General features: G+C 39.7%; 1 protein-coding gene across 1 annotated transcript in view; it reads left to right on the forward strand.

The window, feature by feature from the left end:
• The window catches only part of adam10a (ADAM metallopeptidase domain 10a), a 59,795-nt gene that overhangs the window by 1,287 nt on the left and 35,478 nt on the right, over positions 1 to 23,030 (forward strand). Inside the window, exon 2 of the mRNA XM_030080024.1 lies at positions 7,888 to 8,038. Within this exon, the coding sequence (XP_029935884.1) occupies positions 7,888 to 8,038 (151 nt within the window). The remainder of the gene's footprint in view (positions 1 to 7,887; positions 8,039 to 23,030) is intronic.

The raw sequence follows: 23,030 nt of genomic DNA on the forward strand, positions 1-23,030 counted from the left end.
TGAGCAGGCTGTGTCAGGGCAGCCGGATCAACTGTCCCACTTTCCTCTTGTCAGTGCACACCTGATGGTGAGCACTTGATCCGAGGTTGTGGGCTTAGCATCAGTACAGTATCCTGGTGGTGTTAAGTGAGCACGTTTTTGGTACACCATCATTCACTGTTGCGTTTTATCTTTCTGTAATGTAATTTGACATGTTTCCTCTCATTTTACCTCACATACAATAGGCTAAATGTATCGAGCTATGGCCTGACAGCCAAGGTTGATACCAAATCGTTTTTTCTTTGGTCCCCTGCAGCTGTTCAAACACCTTGTATTCAAAGAGTGATATGGCAAGAGGATTTAATGTTTCACAAGTCACTTTGTCTTTCTTAAATTCACAACAAGGTGGTTCATTGCAAGCAAAGCAAAAGCTCATTTGGATTCTCATCGCTTAGTGTCTTGTACAGGTCATATTGTCCTATACATACCAAAAATCTGAGTTTATAGCTGGTCTTAGGTTTGTTAAGGTTAGGATGAGGCATAAATGTTTCTGTCATTAGGAGTAACATTATAGTGCTGACAATTTCACCATCAAATGGGAATGATTGGCCCCACAGAGCTGGTGAAGGTGGTATTCAGACTCAGTTGGGCATGCGTTAATAGATGTAGAATGTAAAGTAGAAACTTTTCCAGGAAATGCTTAGTGCTCCCTAAGTTTTGTACTGTGAGTGACAGGGACACTCCTTTTACTTTATTTCTATCTTGCGTCCTATCCCCCAGTGAGTAGAAACAGCAGCATATCTGTGCAGCAGTCACAGGAAGTGTGAAATGTGGGCATGTATAGAAAAACAAAGCAAAAAACCAGCCTGTTTCCTTTTGAGGCGGTGTCGCTTTCGATTGTCATGATGTAGTCTCAGAATCTGTGGCACCTGTAAGACATATATTGTAAAATAATTTATTCCAGTAAATGATTAATTTATTCCAGCGCAAGTGTGGAAACACTACAGGTATGCATGATTGGAGTTAGTGACACTATGTTGATTTAAAAAATTCCACTTGTCAACACGAAAGTGCTGCGGCAAAACAGTGCTGTAAGTGAGAGAATTAATGTATGACTCATGAAACATTTAGGCTAATTCATGCAATTGCTTAGTCCACTTCAGAAATTCTCGAGCACATAATTTTCCCCATAACCCTTTAAACCTGAACACATTCACTTGATTTCTTTAAAAAAATAATTGCCCCAAATGACATGAAAAAAAGACAAGAAAATTACCATAAAATTGCCACAACTGACAAAAATGTAAGAAATTACCTAAACACCAGAAAATCATCAAAAAATGAAGAAGAAAAATTAACAGAAAATTCAGAAAATTAGCATACACAAAAATTGGCCAGAAAAAAAGACTATAAAACTAGTGTGGGTGGTAGGAATGGAACTAGTGGGTGTGACACGCTTTACGGCCCCACTGATGTGTGTTGTCACCATAACAACAAACAACAATCAGCATTCTCTTTGGAACTAGTCAAATGACCACGCCAAACAGTCGTCAACAATGTCCATTCTGCTCCCATTCAGTTTCTGTGGCCAGGTCTATTCTGCAGCATCTTGTCATAGGAGTGTTTGTACTCAGGCCATTCCTTTCTCTTTTGGAACGGCACAGGTGTCCAGGCTGAGTTGGGTTCACTTTTACTTCCCTAATAATAATAAATAAATCTAAATAAGTATGAAAACAAATGACGTGGGTGATAAGAGTGTTCCAACAGTTTTATAAGATACAAGGTGTATTTACATATATACAAGGGATAAGAAGGGTGGGAAAGAAGGATGATGTTTGATCTGAACCCAGCTAGGGAGGAGATAAACTTCAGGCACACTTGTATAGCGCAGAAGTCTTTAAAATTCAGTGTAGTTTTTAACTTTAAATCTCACTTAAATATAAGCCAGTTTCACCAAATCTTTCAAGCTTCAATTTAAACTCTGCTCTCGTTTTTACTCAAAACTTGCATTTGTGGAGGTTTAGCTTTTAACCCTTTGAAACCTAAGCAAATGTACTCGATTTCTTTAAAAAACTACCAAGAAATGACCCCAAAATTTGCAAGAAACTAGTAAAAAGTAAGTAAATTAGTAGAAACCAGCTTGAAATTAGTTAAGAATGTATGAAAAAAAAAACAGAAAATCAGTAATAAAATTACCAGAAAATCTGTTTAAAACAAAACTAAAATAAACCAGAAGACCCCTGCCCTCAAAAAAAAAAAAAATCAAACAAACAAGAAAACCATATTTATAACTATTAAAATGTTATGTATGATTATTGATGCTGGATCATTGTCAAAATTCCTGTGAAAGGTATTTCACAAGCTGTGTTCAGATGCCTTGGGCAAACATTTAACTTTAATTATTTAACTAAACTTGGACTTACTAAATGACAAACACTTTTTAGTTCTGCAACAGATCTCTGCTTAAATTTAAATCTCGATGTCCCCGTTTTGAACTTAGATTTACTAAACTCTGATCAGAGTTGATGGATTAAATTAATCCTTGTTGGTGCAACCCAGCATTAGAGGTTTAGATAAACTGGCTGTGTCACCTCTGTCTTCTTGATGGCTGTTACTAAGCCCAGGTTATTACAGCGCTACATTGCACAGAATCAGCACAGTTTTTCTTGGGTATCCGTTTGTGGATTTGTTTGACTGGCACATGCAGGTTGCTGCCAGCCATGTTGTTTCGTGTGTGGTGCACAATGCGGAGGAGAGACATTTGTGGTATTCTGAGCTGTGAGAAGTCTGATGTGTCAGCCTGCCTTTATCCAGCAGGGCTGGTAATGTGAGGGTGAGAAGAGTTGTAACCCATGCTGTTACCACTCCCCGTGTTCCTGTCAGTAACGTCTTCCCTGTCAGGAAGTCGCTGCGTCACTGGGCCAAGTGAGGCTGAGAGGACCTCACTGAAATCATGCTGACAAAGGCTGCACAATGAAGCAAGCTGTCAGTATTTTCTTGTTTTGTCTCTCTCAGCCCAAGAAATTTGAGCTACTAGCTCCTCATGAGCCAGTCAATATGGGTACAAATAAAGTATTGTGAACATTTCCTCTAGCAAATTGGGATGGTCTGCCAGTCTATTACATGTTTCTTGTCACGTTTTTCAGCACAAATACTTTTTACACAATCCACGTAGTAGGGCAAATCAACCTTCTTTGTCATTACAAATTCAAATAGTCTGTGTTCGTCAAACACAGGCTATCTGACCCTTGTTCTCTGGCACCCACAGCACTGATGCTACTACAGTCTACAAATAAACATACTTTTATCAGTTGTTGATGCTCACGCCTGTTTATCAGTGTGCAAACATGATATTTCACTGCCCCATCCTAACATGACCATTTCAGCTTAGGGTAGAATATATCCCATGTTGATGCTATTTTCCATATTAGATGGGCACACACAGTGTGCATTTGTAGATGCGATGACTTGCACTCAAACATAGTTTTAAAAATGTGCACTTGTACATTTAAAGTTTTAGTGGAAGTCCTTGCAGTTTAGAAGAATTGGTGAGCAAGCGCCAGGTCGCTGTGTATTCCCCATAGGAAGCAGTGGCACAAGGCACTTAAATGGGACAAAATTGGCACACACCGAGAGAGGCTTTGGGAAATGTTTTTTGTGCCTCTTGATATGTTAGAATTTAACTTATCTAACGAATCTAACTATATATACCTATATACTATATACCTGCTGCAAGTAAGCCAGTCAGTGATACCTTCTTCCTTGCAAGTTCTGTTGATGAAGTTAGAGTTTTTGTAGGACTTTAATTTGTTTGTCTAGGCACATTATGTTCTTCTATTTAATCCAAACAAAGCACTGCCAACTGCTTGAAATGTCATCTCTCGTGTCCCATAGGATTTTTCCCAGGAAAGACATGCTTGTCACTGGCTGCTGAGAATAGCAAATTAACAGTTAACAATAAAACGTTTTCATGAGCTGGGAACAGACTGTTACTTAAACACTGACTTTTTTGGCCTCATTTTTTGATAGTGACAGTAGCGAAAGAGAGGAAAGGCAAGGGAGAGAGAGGGGATGACATGAAGCAAAGGGTCTGGGCCGGATTCAAACCCAGGCCACTGCAGTGAGGCCTATCAGGTGAGACAGCAGGTTGTCCCAAATAAGAGGGTTAATTTGCATACCAGCAGCACAATCAAGTTTCCTGCTGTGGAAACATTACTGCTGCGGCGAAAATGTGATATAAGCGACTTATGCTGTAACTGTGAGCAATAAGTTGCAGTGGGGGTGAAACACTTATGAGGTGTCAGGTTGTGCACCTGTTAAAAATGGATTGCTGTTCACACATGCGCTCAAGACTCCTGCTAAGAAGAAGGAAAATAAAAACGTATTCTTCCCTAAAACTTTGCTTGGTGTTTTGTCATGACAGAATGAGAGTAAACTGAGAATGTGGTTTGGAATAAAACCAAAATGAGGGAGAGAGTTACATCAGGTTTCCTTTTTCGCATGACAGGTTTTTTCCGTTTTGAATACATGATGGTTAACGTGACGTTTTGTGTGTATCTTCTTCAGAAAATGTGACCTCACTTCTTGGTTATTATGCAACTGACTGTGTGCTGAGCAAAGCAGCGCCGCAGCTCTGCGCTGTCACATTACTGTGTATTAGTGTTGTCATATCCTTATGAGAACACTGATCTGGGCAATCTGAACTGGCAGTGGTTGTGTTCGTACAAATGCAAAACATTTCCTGATTAATTGAGCCCTCTCTCTGCAGAGCCCATCTCGTTTAGTTTTCAGACCTGTCTTTACAGTTCTGTCTAAATTGCTGCTGTCTCTGTCCAAGTAGGGCTAAAGCAGCTGATTGTTGGAATATTTCCCTGCATTCATGAACATGTTGCTGCTGGCCTGGTGCAGCCTCTCCCTGGTTGGAGAGGTGTGACTTGCTCCATGCTGAGGCCCCACAGTGAGAACCAAACAGTGTAGCACAAACTACAGACAAGCTGTCGTTCCTGCTTGTGATTGCATCTGTGTATTGTCAGGTAATGTCTAGATCATTATCCCTTTTGGACTGCGGTACCTCCTTAGCAATGTGCCAGGCTGCATTTCTAAAGTCATTACTCCTAAAGCTTTCCACCCACTATATCAAATACAGCCTTTGTAAATGAGCATATTTTTCATTCAAAGGCTGTTTTTGTTTCAGCTCATCGTAAAGCTTCTCCAGTCCTAACCCAACACAGTGGCATTGCCTTTGAATAGCCCGTAGACTAGCTTTGAAGCAGCCTGCAGGCGATTCAGTCTTAAGTGAATACCGAGCCAGCATGACGACACAAGACTGAAACAGAACCTCGGTTAGCTGGTGTGGCTCACATGCTCTTCACTTGTCCTTAAAGCTGACCACTTTCTTGTCTTTGTTAAAATAACGAAACAATCCTGTAAGGGAGATGGATTAACCGGGTAGGGTCGTGCCCATAATCTGTGTAAGCCTGTTAAGCATGGCTAGCGACTGACAGATTGTACTATAGTTGGCCACTGTTAAAGAGATTCATCTGTGCCTCACCATCCGGACTGCGTATTTCAGAGATGTGCAGGCAGGTGGGTGGGCTGCCAGTGTAGGGCAGAGCGCAGCGTGGTGCTGAAAACCTGAGAAGTTTCCCATCACTTTCTCACCCTTTTAATGAAACTGAGAGCTTATGTCTAAATCTCTACCTGTGCTTGTGCAGCAGAGCCTCCACCTGACAGTATCAGGACTCATTTGCTTGCGCACGTTGGGGTAACATTGTTTTTGATTAGGCCTCACACAGATTGAGAACCTCAAGTCCAGACTTTAATGACTGGAAGTTCTTTGATTTTGCTTTCAAATGCACGATACATTGTGTAAATAAGACACTTTTTTCACTTTGACAGAGCCAGGCTAATGACCTCCTAATGACCTTTAAGTCTTTATGCTAAGCTAACAGGAAATGTTAACTATAGGAGGGGACACCACTGGACGTACAGAGGTGAAAATGGTATCAAACATTCTGTCTCAGTGTGGGTAAGGTGGAAAAAGGGACGATCCACTTTACAAGAGATAATTTTATGTTGCACCCTTGAGTCCAGATAAAAGCCACAAGCATTTCAGCCGGTTTAATATTTATATTAGTAAAGCAGCAAGCCACCCCAGGAATAGTGAGCCATACGTTCCAAAGGGTATCCAGCGTTCTGCACTCCTTGGTGATGGCTCTTTGTCATGGTGCATACTAGAAAAATAGGATGGCAGCTGCATCCAAAACCATGTGGCATTTTGCCCAGAAAGTGGTTAAGCTTACAAAATGCAAATGCAAAATGCTTTTTAGAATAAAATAATAAATCAATAGGATGCAGTATACCTCATCAGACTGTGTCTGTCTATAATGCTGTGTATACATGCTTGAATCCACCTGTTTGACTGAGATTGGCTTTTCAGTACTGTTCAAGATGCATTTTGGTGTTTTACTCTGTTGTGTGTTTTATGGGCGTGATTGTTAAGCACATGGAAATCATAGAAATTAGAGCAATGGCAAACAGCGGTAAGAGGTGAATGAAATCATTAAAACTGAATGTTTGACAGGTAGGACCTGCTCTGAATGCCAGTGACCTCAGAAAAGCAGCATCTTGTATCAAATATTCTGGACCCAAAGTATGCGCCCTCACTGATTATAGATGAATCCTGTTAGAACTCCCCTCCACTATCTGATCTCCCTCATTAGTTTACTATTATTTGAGTGGACAAATAATACAGAAAGCCCAAGCGGTCTGGCCAGTCTACTCTCTATCTCTCTTCAAAGATCTTTTCATTGAGCCAGCAGTCCCTTGCTGCGCAGTGAACATGGTTGTGAGCAGTAAAGACAGTGACAAGGCTCTGGGAATAGAGATGGCCCAACAGCCTTTGTGAAGCACGTCATCTGTGTGTCCCTTTATGAACAAGTAGTATCACGATTTATTCTCCCTCCAGAGCCAGATGGCTGGAGTGGTTTATTGTTGTTATCTGTTGGGCATAAGTACTTCTAGGAATTTTCAAAATCAAAAGAATAAGGTATTGTGACACTGTTTGATGACACTTGGCAAATTTGCAAATTGAAACTTGTCTTTTTAAAATTTCTATGCTGACTGCGCCATTTCCCCTTTCTTGGTTTAAATTTCACTTTAATCCACTGATACACCCCTCACAGTTAATAACATGAAAAGATTTTCCAAGGTGTAGATGTAGATGTAGAGATGACATCAGATGGGTCACTGACAAAAAGTAGACTAGTTTTCATCAAGTTGACATCTAGTAAAAATCTCAGTGCTCTGTGTTGGGAATTCTCTCTTGAGCGTCCAAGTTTTTATAAAGATAGGAGCTCTTGTGAATAACATTCTCATACCTTTAGGCAAGATTAGGACTAATTCTTAATGTGAGATGCTTGATAATTACCAGGCTGAATTTCTCTTTTTTAGATACAGCATTCTTCAGGGCATTGTCAGCATGAGTTTCTAAACATGATCAGCAACATCAATGATGTGAAGACTTTACTGAAAAGCTTATATATCCATATTGTAAAGTAGGTCAGTGCAAGCCCTGATGTTTTTTTATTTTCAAGTGAACTGAATTAGAACAATACCTATGTAGTTACTGTCAGTTTCTTTACATGCTGTGCGTAAGCATGTGACATTGACATTGATGATGATATTAAAGGTGCATGAAGAGGACAGGCACTGTACAATATCAGTCAGTTTCTTGTGATCATAGCCCAAAAATCACTCATTTTATGATAGAATAAGATAAGAGTTTTGAACTTGTCGCTTAACAGGGCGTCATGGCCAAATACCAAGTGAGATATTGCTTCTTTCACTGCCTTGTAGCCAATGTTTAGTTTCCGAATTTTTTTGACTAACTTTTGAACTCTGTTTCAGGTTATAAGGGGAACCCTCTGAACAAATATATCCGCCATTATGAGGGCCTGTCATACGACACAGAAGCCCTGCACAACAGCCACCAGAGAGCCAAGAGGGCGGTCTCTCACCAGGACAGGGTCGTGCAGCTGGACTTCCATGCTCACGGAAGGTCAGTGAAAGTACAAACACACACCACACCTTCCTCCTCTCTCATCTCATTCATGCTCCTTTCCTGAATTCTAACCTGTCCTCACAATGTCCAGTTTTTTCCCCCCTTTTTTCCCTGAATTTGTTAGTATTCATTTTATTTTTATTCTGCTTCACTTAGATGTGCATTGGCAGAAGCAGAAAGTCCATGCTCGACAAAATTGTCTAAAAATGCTTCAATCATTTTATTGAGTAGACGTAAGGACATTAGTGTAATTCTAAGTATGTTTTAACAAAATAATGTAATGTACTTTATATTTTAATACAATTTCCCTGTACAGCTTTTACTTCACATTTGTGCTTCTTTACATTGTTGGGCACACACTTATGCAAACGACCCATTAGCTAATAATAGTCGATTTGTTGTGTTGAAGGGCCGACTCTGAGTTGACTCGGAAATTGTGAGACAGGTACAGTCCTATTGTATTGTATGCTGAGTAATGCCTTTTGTAGTCAACCAAACTGTCATCACAGTTTGTGATAATGCATTAGCATTTGCACGGACAATTAACAGCTGAAACAACACATTTCAATCTTGTTATTAAATAAAATTTTCACTCCTCCGCTATTGCCCCAGTAAGAGCACAAAATTACATTATGTATAAATGTGGTATATATTTTATTGAAATCATCATTTAATGTAAAGAACTGAGCTGGAACTAGAGAACTAGAACATTAAGTGGTTGCATAAATACTCAGTGGTAGAGCCTACATGGTTTAAAGTTTCCAGGAAGGCCTTCATATGGAGAAAGTTCACACCCTGTTTTTGTGCGGGGCAGTGTAGAAGGGGATAAGTGAGAGTTTGATCATGGTGTGAATTTTGAGGGAGCGTCGACCACTTTTTGTTGTATGGCTATGATTACCTTGTGTAACAGACACCAGCCCCTGCGGTGTGGGGCCCCTCTGGGAGCACCGGCAAGACCAGACTAACCACATTTGCGAGCTTCAAGCAGAACTTTGCCTTTAATCCTTGCACCTCTGGAGTACCCCAGCGTCCTTTCCACCCCTCCTGATTTTGTTTTTACTAACATGCAATTCAAGTTGAGCTCTTGTTAAAGCCAAGCTGGTTTCAATACAGTGGCGCCATCCCTGTTTTGGAAACATTACATCAGTCCATGCAGCAACACTGAATATCCTCAGATTTGTATCTGTGTAGTCCTTGTCACGTGGTATACAGTGATGGCGGGCTGTAGCAGCAGGTGAGCTAGAAAAATGTTTGCTAGTAGAAGGCTTGCAATAGTGACTGAAGAAAATGAAGGGCAACAATTCATGTTGTTGCTGTAGCTGCCAGTGTTTGGTGGTTAGTGTGACAGAGGTAAGGCTCTGTGGTTAAACTGCTACTCCAGTCTCTTCATTGCATGACTTACCTCTGCAGTCATTGTGAATGTCCTGTCATCCTTGCATATGCTAGCAACCTATTGCCTTTGAACATGCTGTGTTATCTAGAGTGCAGATGCCCCACTGGGGAACTATTTACATATTCCACGTGTTTTCCTTCACAAAATGTCATGGCAATGCAAAAAAAAAAAAAAAAAAAATCTTAATGTGCATATTAACAATCTGGCCTGCTGGTGGCCAGAGGAAAGGTTATGGGGTTACCAAAATTGCCAGGTTTCATCCTCAAGGCACCATGAACATTGTCACCAAATTTCATGGAAGTCACCTGTATAGATTTTGAGATATGCTACTCTGTGTGAATGTCATTATGACAAAGCACAAGCAGATGTTGTGAAATGTGGGCTAAATATTACTATTGTGCAGTCTAATGTAGTGATTCAGACAAACTCCGATGTAATCGTGTCTTAAATGTTCAAGTATCCTTGAGTGAAGTAGACAGAAAAGAAACAATTGATATTTGGTGATTTTTGTGCCTAAACTACAAAGAAGGTTATTGCCACAGGGATGAATAGTGCGGTGTTCTGATAGCTTGTGTGGTCGCTTTTTTCAAACATATACAAGGCTCCCAGATGGACAGTCAGTACAAAAATAGATTTAGCTAGTGGAGAAGTCCAACACACAATCAGGCACCTAAACATGTGTTGATTATGAACCAGTTGTTTGTTTGGCTGCTGGGAAGTGGGCAACCATGTGTCATCATGTCAGTTCGGTCCAGATCTCCATATATCCCCTATTTGGTGGACAATGTAATTTGATGTCAACTCTCATGTTGGCTAGAGGAAGAAACCTATGAATTTTATAAAGCCAGTTAACTTTTCCCCTAGCGCCACCTGTAGGCCTACCTGCAGGATTAATATTGTTCACCACTATCTCATTATTTTGCATTACTATGACATTTTCTGAAGGAATCTCTGTGTACCTAGAAGGTATAAACACTTCCCTAGCAGGCCATCTGTGTTTTTCCTTTGCACTTTGATGTGTATGACTCTCCTTTTCTTGTTTGTTCCAGTTTTATAAATGAGACTTCCACATTTGCTATGTGTGTCACCTTTATGACAATTACTGCAACCCTCAGTCATCATTTACAGTAAAGTGCCTGCAACTCATGCGCTAGACCAGAGCGTCAGCCCATAATGGAGAAAGCCTAGCTTTTCTACAGTTGGCGTGTCTTTACATGCCTGCAACACATCATTAGATATCTGCTGCCTCTGATATATACGTGCATTTTCTCTTCAACACACACACACACACACACACACACACACACACACACACACACACACACACACACACACACACACACACACACACACTTACACACACGCAGACTTGCATAGTGACACTTTTTAGTGCATGCTATCTTGTGATCCCAGTGCAGCTCTGGGGCTGAGGTTAGTATCCCTACTTTTAGGGATAGTCTTTGCCTGTATCCATGTCTCTCTTGCTCTCATATCTACCTGCTTTTCCCTTTCCCCTTTTGTATTTTTCTGCTCTGTATAAAAAAAGACTAAGAATAATTCATCCCAGCAGCCCCGTCACTTTCAGCATGCTCCCTCTTTTCCCCTTCACCCTGTCTATTGAGCATCATTAAATTCCTGTCAAACTGATCCTTTCCTGTCCTCCTGCTCCCTTTTTTGTCACTATCATTCTAACACAAAACAGCAGGTGCTGTGACTGCCAGGTAATTACGAACAACATTATGTCATCATTTTCAGTGTCCTACTTGGAGCTATTGGGTCTTTGTTGCTATTATGAATGGTCCTTATAAGTCTCCAGTGTGACCTTTACAAAGAATACCTTCCTGTGCTAATAATATATGGAGATGTTTTCTTGACATTAATGGGTTTTCAAGGCCGCTTATATTTGTCTTGATACCTGGGAAAGTTGATTTAAAATAGCCTTTGTTTTCTCCTGATGTCAGAGTTGTGTCTTTTTTTATTCATTTACCAAAGTCCAAAAGAGTAGAAAAGCCATTTACAGGATATACACTGTTTTGGGAAAAGCAGCTGAATTGGTCAGTTTAAGGATTTCCAGTTTAATTGAGAAACTCTTGTTTTGGTAACCAAATCTGTGCTGCACCAAATGTAGACAACCCCTCATAAGGTGCTTTCACTCAGGCTTTCAGACAGAGTTGCCGCGGGGTAACAAGTTCAACCATGCTTCTTTTCACACTCATTTAAATGGCTCACCTGTGGGCTGACGCTCACCTCCGGGTTGGAGAAGGTGTCTTCACACTTTGTAACATGCATTTTTTTCCGCACATATTTTAAACCATGCTTGAAGAGACATACAACTTCAGATAATAATAACTGTTTTATTTCTCATATATAAAAAAAAAAAATTAAATATCATGTCAAGGTTACTGAGAACAGTGTAATCGTAGTATCCTGGTACATCATAATGGGAAAAGGCTCCAAATATTCTTGCCTCCCCAGATGCTCAGCTGACAAATTTCACTATCAGACCTAATTGCTTTTGACATTTTAGCTATTTTATTTATCCAGCTAATATCTCTATTCAAAGTGCCACCAGTTTATTTGCTGTCATATTAACATCAGCTGTTGCAAGCTGCTCCTCCTAACAAGTTCAAGTTCAAGTTCAACACCACTAACATGGGGGGAGCTCAACCCTATACTAGTAGTCTGGATTGAAACAATGGCTCATGAATGAGCACGCAAAATGGGTCAAACATGCCAACATGCCATAAACATGTTGTGCCCACTGGTTACGATGTAGTTTGAGGAAGAGTTATTGTCATTGCTGTAGGGTGGCTGTGTGCTTGCTGCAAAGTTTGTCCGGTTAGCTTGACATCATTTCCTGCAATTTAAATGCTCCAGTTCTATGCAGTGATTACTGTTTTGGGCAGAGAGTAGCTCTGAACACGTTGAGTGACAGTGTAGATTTGCCGTTGTGAATCCTGACATGATGCGAATTTATCATTGGTCCATTATGGTCTTGAACACGGCCTAACCAAATGGCTTAAAGTACGTAAGACCGCCAAGCTGTGAATGAAACCAGCTTATCAACAGAGTGTGAACAAGGCAGACTGATTCTTTAGTGATAAGGTCTGAGAGAAGGCAATCCTTGGAATGTCTCTCAGTCGGTAACAATGTTGGGGAAGGACCATGATGGCAATCACGCTGCAATTATTAAAGTGTAAGCGGCAAAGGGCACCGCTGCATTTGAATGGCCAGTTTCAGATTGCAGTGTGCATTCATGGCTTTGGAACTTGAACTTAAGCTGCCACTTGAGTTGTTGATGTAAGCCCCACCTCATTCAATTCTGAAAATGTTGCCTTTTCTGGTTACATTGGGGTAACATTTTTGATGTTTAAATGCTCACAAAAAAAAAAAAAAAAAAAAAAACACATTTATTGTATGTAACTGAAAATTAGATAATGCATTTACTTGTTACCTTACTCTGATTACTCAAAAAATCCTTAGAGCTGCTGACAGCAGTGCTGCAGCTGACTTGCAGCTGACAAAGTGCATTGGATAGCTGGCTTCTTGTTGTGGGGAATCCCTGAACTTTGTCCCTCTGCTCTGGAGGGTGGAAGCAGGTGGTGGCAGATGTGTTTTTTGTTTCCCTATACTTTCATAAGAGGTACACATAGAAAAAACATTCAGAAATGGGGATAAAGGGTTTACATGACCCAGTAATCAGATTTCCCCAGGATAAATCTAGCTGTGTTAACAGGGTTTCTCTTATCGTGTTTATGGAAACTGGCTTTCTCATTTCCTTAACATTTGAGAAATCAGATAACTGCTTGTATGTGGTGAATAACCTCATTACTAAAGTGCATGTGAATGCAGTAATTGATAAGTGTAATATTTCAGCCTCATGTTGAACCAGTTTCAACTATAAGTGTCACAGAACTAAAATGCTCCTCATTTCTGTTGTGGAACGCTTGCTAGGTCAGGCATGCCATTTCAAGACCATAGCAAATAATTGAAATTTCTCCGCTACTGCTTTCTCCATTGCTTGCCACTGTGATTGTCGCATTCTGTGTGTTTTTGTTGGAATCAGCAAAAGCCAGTGAACACCTGAGATTGGGTAAGGAAAAAACCCATCCAGTTCCATGACAAGGCTGTTTTTCCCCCTTTAGGAATACCTTTTTTGTTTGTTTTTCAAACCTGTGCAGTCTTTATTAAATGCCAATACCAATTCGCCTCAGCTAGATGTAGTAGCGGGAGAATCTTACAGTAAAACATTTGAATACCATTTTAATAAAAAGAAATTGTATGTTGCATGCATACTTGCCATTTTAATTAAGCACTATTACCCTCAAATGAGTGCATAAGGTTTTCTGAATTGTACTTTTTCCACATTTTGCCAGTACCTAGAAAAAACTGGCTGCACAAAGGACATCACACTTTTAGCACTTTTTCATTCATGCTTGCACAAGATCAGATCTAACATTTCCCAGAATTTGTGTTTTCCATAACAGTTATGAAGTGTTTTTACTGGATAGTTCCTACGTGTTTTTCAGTCCCCCACCCAACAAACCAGTCTTGCGGGTTATGTGGTGCTACAGACTGACCTGAGCCTGGAAGTAGCCAGATTAACTCATCACACCACAGAGATGAAGATATAAACGTGTATGTAGCATATATATAATTAAGGTAGTGAGCATCACCACATCAGAGTGACAGTTGGAGACCTGACCACCAGATATGGTAGTGAGGTAGCTGGGCAGCCAAGTTACTCTGTGTTGCTGGCAGTCTGTAGATACAGTGAAAGGCTCAAGTTAGCTGGGCTTTGATATCAATGGGAACCAGCCAGTGGCCATAAAGCTTTTATCTTACTCCTCAGATCCTTACTGACTTTGGTGGTTTTTCTTGTAACTATCTCCCTCTCCACACACACACACACACACACATACACTCTCCCATCTGTGCAATCCCGGTCAGGACTGTGTGGCACTATAGAGTTTTGTTGTAACAAGAGAAAAGCTTTCTTGTGTATGCCCACTCACATGAGTGTTTGTGGCTGGATCAGGTGACTGGACAAGGCAGGGCGGATGATTCTCTCTATGGAGGGTTGCTTCACAGAGACGGATGCCAAAATGTAGTCATGCAATAGCCAATACAATGGTGGGGTGAGTGACACAATGGAGGTTTTAGTTAAGTGTTCAGATTTGCAGGAATCAGACTCATTTGTTGTGTAATTTGTTATTTGACATATTTTTAGCTTTTTTAAACACACAAAGGCAAGGGCTGTGTTGAAGAAAACTGACACTGCTATACGATCACAGCTGTAGCAAACTGTACAGATGCTTGGAATGTTAACACTGCAATAGAAAAAAGTCACCGATATAACTTTAGTATGCATTTCTGTTTCTGTTTATGACAGTCGGGTTCAGTAGATATTCTGTAACAAGTGTGTTGATGCGACTATTGCTGCTCAGGTGGAGGGGAGAGTTGGGGAATAAGCACGATTTGAGTGAGTAGTCTACCTGTTAATGCCAAAATACTGTTAGTAGAGTGTTACTGTAAATAGTAGAATGACTGAGCAAGACATTTAATACATGCATTGACACAACAACCAAAAGCTATCAAAACTGAGAAAACAAGAATCTCACAGATTATCACTTCAAATTAAATCTCAATCTGCTCTGTGTGACCTGACATCCCAAAAAACAGTTTGTTGTGTAGTAAATATTTTCCACCCATGATCATGGCCCTCAACTCCAGTTACCGCCACCCTTTCAGAAACATGTTAGTTAAAACCTGTATACCCGCCTGCAGGGCAAAAAGAAAACCATCATATCTGAAAACTCAAAAGCAGCAATAAGTTGTAATGATTGTTGTTTGTTTCTCACTTCTCACTTATTACATTGTAATGAATGGTCTGTTGAGCATAATCAGAATAAAATGTAGTCACTGTGTCTTTCATGTTCACAAGTTAAAGAGAAGCTACAGGAGAGGGAGGACATCACGTTGCTACTCAGAACTTCAACATAGCATCAGTGCAGCAAAACAAATCTGTGACTTTTGCATTCGCCACTTGTAGCCCTCATCAAGTAGTACAACATTTATTTTGTGCATTTCACTTATCGGCTAGGTTGCATCAGAAAGTTTTGATTGATTTGATATACTATCATAAAAAGTTTGAAAATTTTAAATAATGTTGTCTGACTATGGTATATGTCTGGGCTCTATGGACAGCACTAGGCTAAATTTAGATTGCGGTCACATAACATGAGATGAACCAGGCTGTGACAATATTGAGAGTCATGTCCATAGTTTTATAGTTTTAGATCATTTGATCGATAAAACATCCAACAACTGTCTCTTTTCATTTATCACTGATTATGCCAGCATTACAAAATTAATGGTGAGTCTTGACAATGGTTGCTCTCTGGTTGCAGCCATCAAATGTGATATGACACAACACAGCCAGTCTGGGAGGGTCAGCTGACTCTTAATGGAACGTTCACTGGCTGACAACCAATGGCTGCAATGTAGCTGGGCCCCAGCAATACTGAAAAATGCACTTTAGCATAATATCTGTTTGAATAATGCATAAGTAAGGAGACACCGGTGAAATATATCTAGACTGCAATCCAGCTCACGCATTCTGTTTTATCACAGATGTGCGACTGAGAATGTTACGGACATTTCTGTCTCTTGTAGCTTATGGAAAATGTTTTGTTAGTTGGAGTTTGACCAAGACCAAAATTACTGCTTTAAATTTTTATCTTGTAAATACCAGCTGATTTACCCAGGTGAAATACTTGCATAGGGTATGTTCTCTTCTCTGCCACTGAAAGTGATGAAATGATTCGTACCAAGGTCCAAGCTGTGTCCTAAACAACATAGAGTGAGCACTATGTCCACAGCAAACTGACCTTAACAGTATTGTTTTTGACTCTTCCATCCCTTTGGTGTCCTTATACTTATGGCTGCCATGTAGAATTGCCTGATGTAGCTTTAATGATTTGGTGAATGCAGTAATTTCACTCACCATTGTCATCTCAAAATCAGTATTTTGACTATTTTGAAGTACAAAAGATATTCTAGATGAAGTAAGTTTTGATCTTGCTGATGTACCAGCATTCTATTTCTTAATTGTGGGAGCTAATACTGTTGCTTGTTTTGCTGCAGGCCTCACCACAAACAACCTCACTCAGACACTGTAGTGTGTTTACCTTCTCTAGGCAAGTAAGGACTTGTTGACAGATGTAGGTACCTGTACTTTCATGTCTCTGTCATTTTCTGTTTGCCTTGAGAGTTTGTGGGTTAAGGAGCATCCAGCCATTTGAGAAAAAATGTATGTTCCTTGCTTTTTTATTCACTATTTTTTGTAACCAGTTGATCTGTGAAAAAACAGGGGAGGGAGAAAGGGAGGCAGAGAGCCCTACTGATGCTCTAGTTCTGGGCGAGAGCGCTCCCCATTTCTTGAGGCTGTCCTGCTTACTGAGCAAGCTGTACGACTGTCAGATGCTCAAGTCAGTGTGTTCAGCATTCGATATAGGTCTGAATAATTTATCAGTCAGCTGCTGCCTTGACTTGAGCAGCACTGCCTTGATCATAAACCTCTCCTCTTCCTGTGTTGCTATCCCTGTATATTTACCTACCTGTTTTGTGTGGGACAGGCAGCATTAACCAATTTTTAGAGTGCATAACCTTGGGTTGGGTTGTTTTTTCTGATTGTTTTTTCCCCTGAGATTTTGAATGATTTGACTCTTACTTATTTACCTTATGTTCAAGTGATATGTCAGTTCATTATTTGTTGAATATGCTTATAGTTTTCATTGATAAAACACTGAACAGCACAGTCAGATGGTGTGAGAGAGAGGTTAGGGTACGGGAGTAAAAGCTGATGAGTGAAATTAGTTTAATCTGTGTGCTGACCCGGGCTGCACAGTTAGTTATAGTTATCAATATACTACGATTTTATGTTTCCACAACCAACAAGCATGTCATTTGATAATATTTAAGTGTTTCATTGTCAGTCCCCACGAATATTCCACTTTCATTCATTATGCATGACCAATCACAACCTTTTGAATGCCCAACATATGAACAAAACAACAGGCTGCAGTACGTAAGAAAAGAGAAATTTTACACAGTCACTGGGAGATACTTTGTTGTTAAATAAGATTCCAAGAAGTACAGATTCTGGGCAAAGTTTGTCATGAGTTGTTGCTGTTCCCCAAAGTAATAAAGCTGTAAGTAGTTATTTAATTTTTTTTAAATAATTGTTTTGAGAAATACTCCACCAGGGAGAAAAAATGAAAACATCTATAAGCGAATTAAGGCATTGAAAAAACATCTTTACTGAAATAGTTGACATAACAGTGATCACAAATATTTAATGAAAAATTGTAATAAGGAATTTTTGCCATAATTCTGCAGCCCCAATTTAGACTTTCTCCAAAAGCCCATATCAAATATTTATTGTGGAATTAAGATGGTCTCCTAAACGAAAACTCATTTGTTCATTGCAATAGTGGATTTATGCTTCATCAAAAATTAACACAGCACAGGTCTCATGGTCAGAATGACTCTGAACTCAGCCAGCTGGGCATGTTGGTTGTATTTTGAGACTCACTCATAAGTTGTGCATCACCTGAAATCTGAAGCAACATGGGCAGCGCTGCAGTCCATATTGGTTTTTTCTCTGTTGAGGTGTTTGGATTGATAAATTTTCCTAGTGCGCCACCAAATTACTTTAGCATTCAAGTGGGTGGACATGATGAAATTGCAATAAGCTGGAATGGCAAGGTCCACAGACAGCACATCTGGATTCATACAGAGCTCACTCACATCAAGACACATAGATCACTCAGTCTAGGAGCGAGTGAGGTGTTCAAGAAACAGCTGACACTGAAAGAATGAATCTTCAGTGGCTTTTTGTGGTCGTACAAAACTCTTTCACTTGACTACTCAGTGCTCACTCTTTCAGTTGCACTACTTCCTTGGGTTGTAACAGTAAACTGAAAGTGCATGTTATCTATTGGCTGATTGCCCTAAGACACAGTTGTGCCCTAGCTGATGGTAAGCAGGGTTGGTAAATAGGGTAAGTAAGGGTTGGTAAGTACCAACCAATGATAACATATATTATATTATATTTTGAGATGACACACATTATATTTTAAGGTGACAGTAGACAAAGCTGTAGCCTAATCGTTAGATCTTTGAAACTCTGCACAACCAATAGTAAGGAGTGCAAAGGCCGGAGACGTCGTGTTCTGGCAGCAGTCCTGTGACAACAGAATAATCCTGTCAGAGTTGAGGAGGGAGGTGGGAGGGAATTTTATTGTGTTAACAAAATAAATAGGCACATTGCTGACAGTATAAACTAATAGCACCCGCTCACTAAATTTCAGTTCTTAAGATGTAAGAAAGTTTATGGCACCAGTGTGGCTCGTGCAAATTAGGAAATGCGGTGTTCTGTTTCTTTTTGTATAATGTGTAATTTTATTGGCTGTGCATAAATCATCTATGGAGAGGAACATTATAAATACATGTACATTGATAGCACAGGTGTGTCAGAAGCAGCTCCACAGAGTGCATGTGTGAAATACCTATTCATATTCTAACAATTCTGTTATAACTCAATTATGTTAAATTATTTCAATCAGTTAATTCATGTGGTGATTTTACTAAAGAGTAACTATGCACCAAAATGGAAATACCATAATCAGCGGTATAAGAGATACAAACTCACAAACATTTCTAAATGACAGCTGAAAAACTATTTATTTGACTTAGCTTTTAATTTATGTAATTTCTTAGTTATATTAACATGATTATTAGTAATAATTTTTTTCTGTTTTATAGTTGATTTTTAGTTTGACTTCTTTCTTTGTATGTTAATATTAAGCACTTTTAAATTAAATTTATTGTAAAGAACTTTGAACTACATCCTCTGTGTGAAAGTTGCTCTATAGATAAAGATTATTATAATAACAAGTATTATTATTATTGTTATTATTGATTTTGTGGCTCCATCACTGATTGGGTGTGGCCAGAAGTCCAACACGCCTTTTTCAAGCCTTAGAGGGCAGTTCAGCAGATGTTTTCTGTTAGTGTCAACTCACTATTTAATAAAAGATAAGAAATGTTCCTCTGTTTTATGTGTATATGGCTTGCATACTTCTTTATTTTTGTAATTATGTAACTTTAAGTGATTCCATCGCCTCTTTGTTAGATCAGGTGATTGGCCAGTAATGAGTTTGATGCTTAAGAGCGACACTCTGGATGTTAAGCAGTGTTTAGTGATACACAATATAGCCCCCTTTTGCAAGTAGGGCTGAGTGATATGGACAGTCACAATATCACAATATCACAATGTACTGTCACTTTACAGATTCCTCTATGATAATCCTGATTTTTATCCTGGAAAAACGATCTTGTATGCTTTATGTGTAGTGACTTTGTGTGTTGTTTAAAATGCTTTTCACTGTCAACGTTCAGCTTGCTGTGCAGCTGCCTGATTTCTAACCAGGCAACTGAATTGTGGATTCCTGCTGTGGCTGTGACCACTGCACCATGGTTGATTCATTGCAAGGTCTAGCTTGTTATGAGGGGGAATAGATGAAGTCATGAGGTCACATCGATTACTGGAGAGGCCATTAATAAGGCGGGAAGAGGCCAGGAACTGTAATGGGCGTGCCAGGATGAATAACAAGTAGAAGAATTTATATTAAATCTATTGTCAGATCATCTCTGTGTTGCAGCTTCAAAGAATAACTTTGGCTGCACTCTCTTTGCTTACCATATATTTCACATTTCTCTCCTCCTCTGTCTGTATTTGGTTTTTTGCTCACTCCTGCCCACTTTGTTCTTTTGCTTAGCCTTCTCTTGGCATCATCCGCTATCTCACTCCCAAACATTCTCTTTTCTTTTCCTCCTCACATTCTGCTGTCGATCTCTTGCTCTCATTTTCCCTAACTTGATTTTTCTCTCTGTAATGTTCTCACCCTGTCCCTTTACTCACACAGCCAATATATTAAGTCCTTTTCTTGCTAACTGATGAACTGGAGAGAACAGTGGCCTTGATCAATTGGTTTCGATCAGTAAAAAGGTTCATTTTGCCTACATTGATTTGTTAAATTACCTGATTCACATACTAAATCTATCTATCCATCCATCTACATATCTATATATCTATCTGTGTCTCTATCTATCTTTTTTCCCCAGTGTAGTTTTCAATTTACAGTGCTGTTAGCAGCCCTCCTCACACTTGTCACAGCTGTTGATATGCTGCGAGGTGGTGATTCATTCAGGTGGCAATGTAGTGATTTTGCTTCCAGTGAATTTGTTCAAATCACTGCACATGCTGGAAAGAGTGAGTCCACAGAAAATGTTTTACTGTTTACTTTCTCACGTCCGGCCAATATATGCCATCCAGCATCCAGAAACTACAAACCAGCGTTCAAGGAACATGATTTTACCCTGTAGCAAAGGCAGGTGATTAAAACAGGGAGCCAGGTGTAAATGGTTTCATGGGAAATCAGTGCAGACAATCAGTTATTGATGATATTAGTTAATGTCTAAACGTGTTTGTAGTAAATATCAAAGACTTTCTTTAGCCCTGCTGTGTAATGTTCAGCCAAGAGGGAGCAGGCTGATAGGGTAAAATCAATAAAAGCGTTGTTATCAGTGAGCAATGTGAAGTGATACTCATTTGAGTCATGTTTGCGGAATGTCCCGCCTACCTGAGATCACCGTGGAGATGCCTGCTTAAGAGCTTACTGTACCAGAGAACTGCATTCTCTCAGTTTTCTGGGAAGCCAGTGGGTCATGTGCACCTCATGTGATGCCCTTTTTTTTTTGTCTTTGACACCATGCTTATGCTAACGAGGATTAGCTACATAGAAAGTGCAGCATGGGAATGCGCACACATTTTCATGTGCTTTTCCTCGTGACATTTTTTCTTGTGGCTCACTGGAAAGAGCAGTGTGTTAAGATGGGAGCCTGCTAGCTGAGGCATATTTGGAAAGCTGTTATTTAACAGCAGAGCCAGTAGAACTGTGTTCTCCTTTTGGAGTTTTGCGTGGGTTGGAATGCCACGTGGCAATGTCAGTTATTAGTCCATACCTGAAACCTGTGTTTTACATATACAAGATATCTTTGTCCTGCCAGGCTTTAAAAAGGCTTTCCTTTACTGCTGCTAGCTGGTAGCAGGTGTGTTCTGTCTTTGTTGTATTGTATTGTATTGTGTTATTTTGTGTTGTATTGTGTTGTATTGTATTCTCTTGTGGTCATGGAGGCATGGATATCTGTTGCTAAGATCTTCATATTACCCATGGAACATGTTTTCAGGTGTTACATTGTGAGTGTTCTTAGGATTATTTGGTTGCTTAATTTGTGTGCACAAACAGTCAGTGGCTACTTTATAAGGTAAACCTCTTGCTCATCCACATATAACAAAAGCATGCAGACTGGATTGAGAGGTTCAGTCACTGTTTGACTACATGTGGGAACGGGCAGTATGGGTTAAATAAAGTGACTGGACATGGCAAGGTTCTAGTATGGAAAGAACAGCTGAAGTCCAGGGATTTTTGTGCATATATGTAGGATGTTACATGCCATATGGTGATAGTCAAGTGCAGTCCTGAGGGCAGAAAGGATTAGCTTAGTACAGCAGTAGTATGTAGAATATTACAGAGAAATGGTGAAATGATATCCCAGTCTTGTCGTTTCAGGGATATAATAATAAAAAAAAAAATCAGGATGGCGAATACAAAAGCGAATTTGGATGGCAAACCAACAGAGGAGGATAAGTTATAACAAAAGTTAAAACTTATCCTCCTTAATAAAATCAAAGAAGTAAGAGTGTCATTTCACGCCATCTTAAATGGTTTGTTTTGTCTCACATCAAATGTGGCTCATTGGTTTGGAGCCTTTGAAAAAATAACGTGAGCACCAGACTGTGAAAGACATTTAAATATGGACTACCTTTAAGTCAAATCAAGTCAGCTTTATTTTCATAGCCCTTTATTGCAGTTAGAGTCTTAAAGAGCATCACAACAACACTGGTTTGAAAATGTAAATGAAAATGACACCCCCAACCTTAGATCCTTAATGACAACAAGGAGGAAACTCCCATGAAAACCCCAGTGGAGAAGAAATGGAAGAGGCCTTGGGAAAGCCATCACAGTGAGGGTTCCCCGTTGAGGTTGGGCTTAATTTCAGAGGGATCAATTACTTGTCCTTACCTACAGCAAGGCCAGTAGAATCAAACTACCCCTAAAAGGGCCTTTACTCTTTGCACTGCATAAATGATAGTGTTGAGCAATTTTACACATCTCTTGAATTTTTTTTTTTACCAAATTCACAGCAGGAGGTTCTGTAAGATTGAGCGCAGTGCTTTTGCCTACTGACTACTGCCTGAGCTCCGTGCAAATCCCCTTTCCAAATGTAAAAGTTTGTAGAATTCCGATGCAATTTGCAAAACTCCAACAAAAAGTGGAAAAAAAAAAAAAAAAATTGTTGTAAATTTTGACATGTTTGTGGTCATTATCTTGTTAAAAGTCAGTTCTCAGCCCTGTGGCAATTTCCTGTTTTTTATTGGAATTCATAATGCCACCAAGGCTGGACCAG

The sequence above is a fragment of the Myripristis murdjan genome, chromosome 3 (assembly GCF_902150065.1).
Source record: "Myripristis murdjan chromosome 3, fMyrMur1.1, whole genome shotgun sequence".
Classification (NCBI taxonomy): domain Eukaryota; kingdom Metazoa; phylum Chordata; class Actinopteri; order Holocentriformes; family Holocentridae; genus Myripristis; species Myripristis murdjan.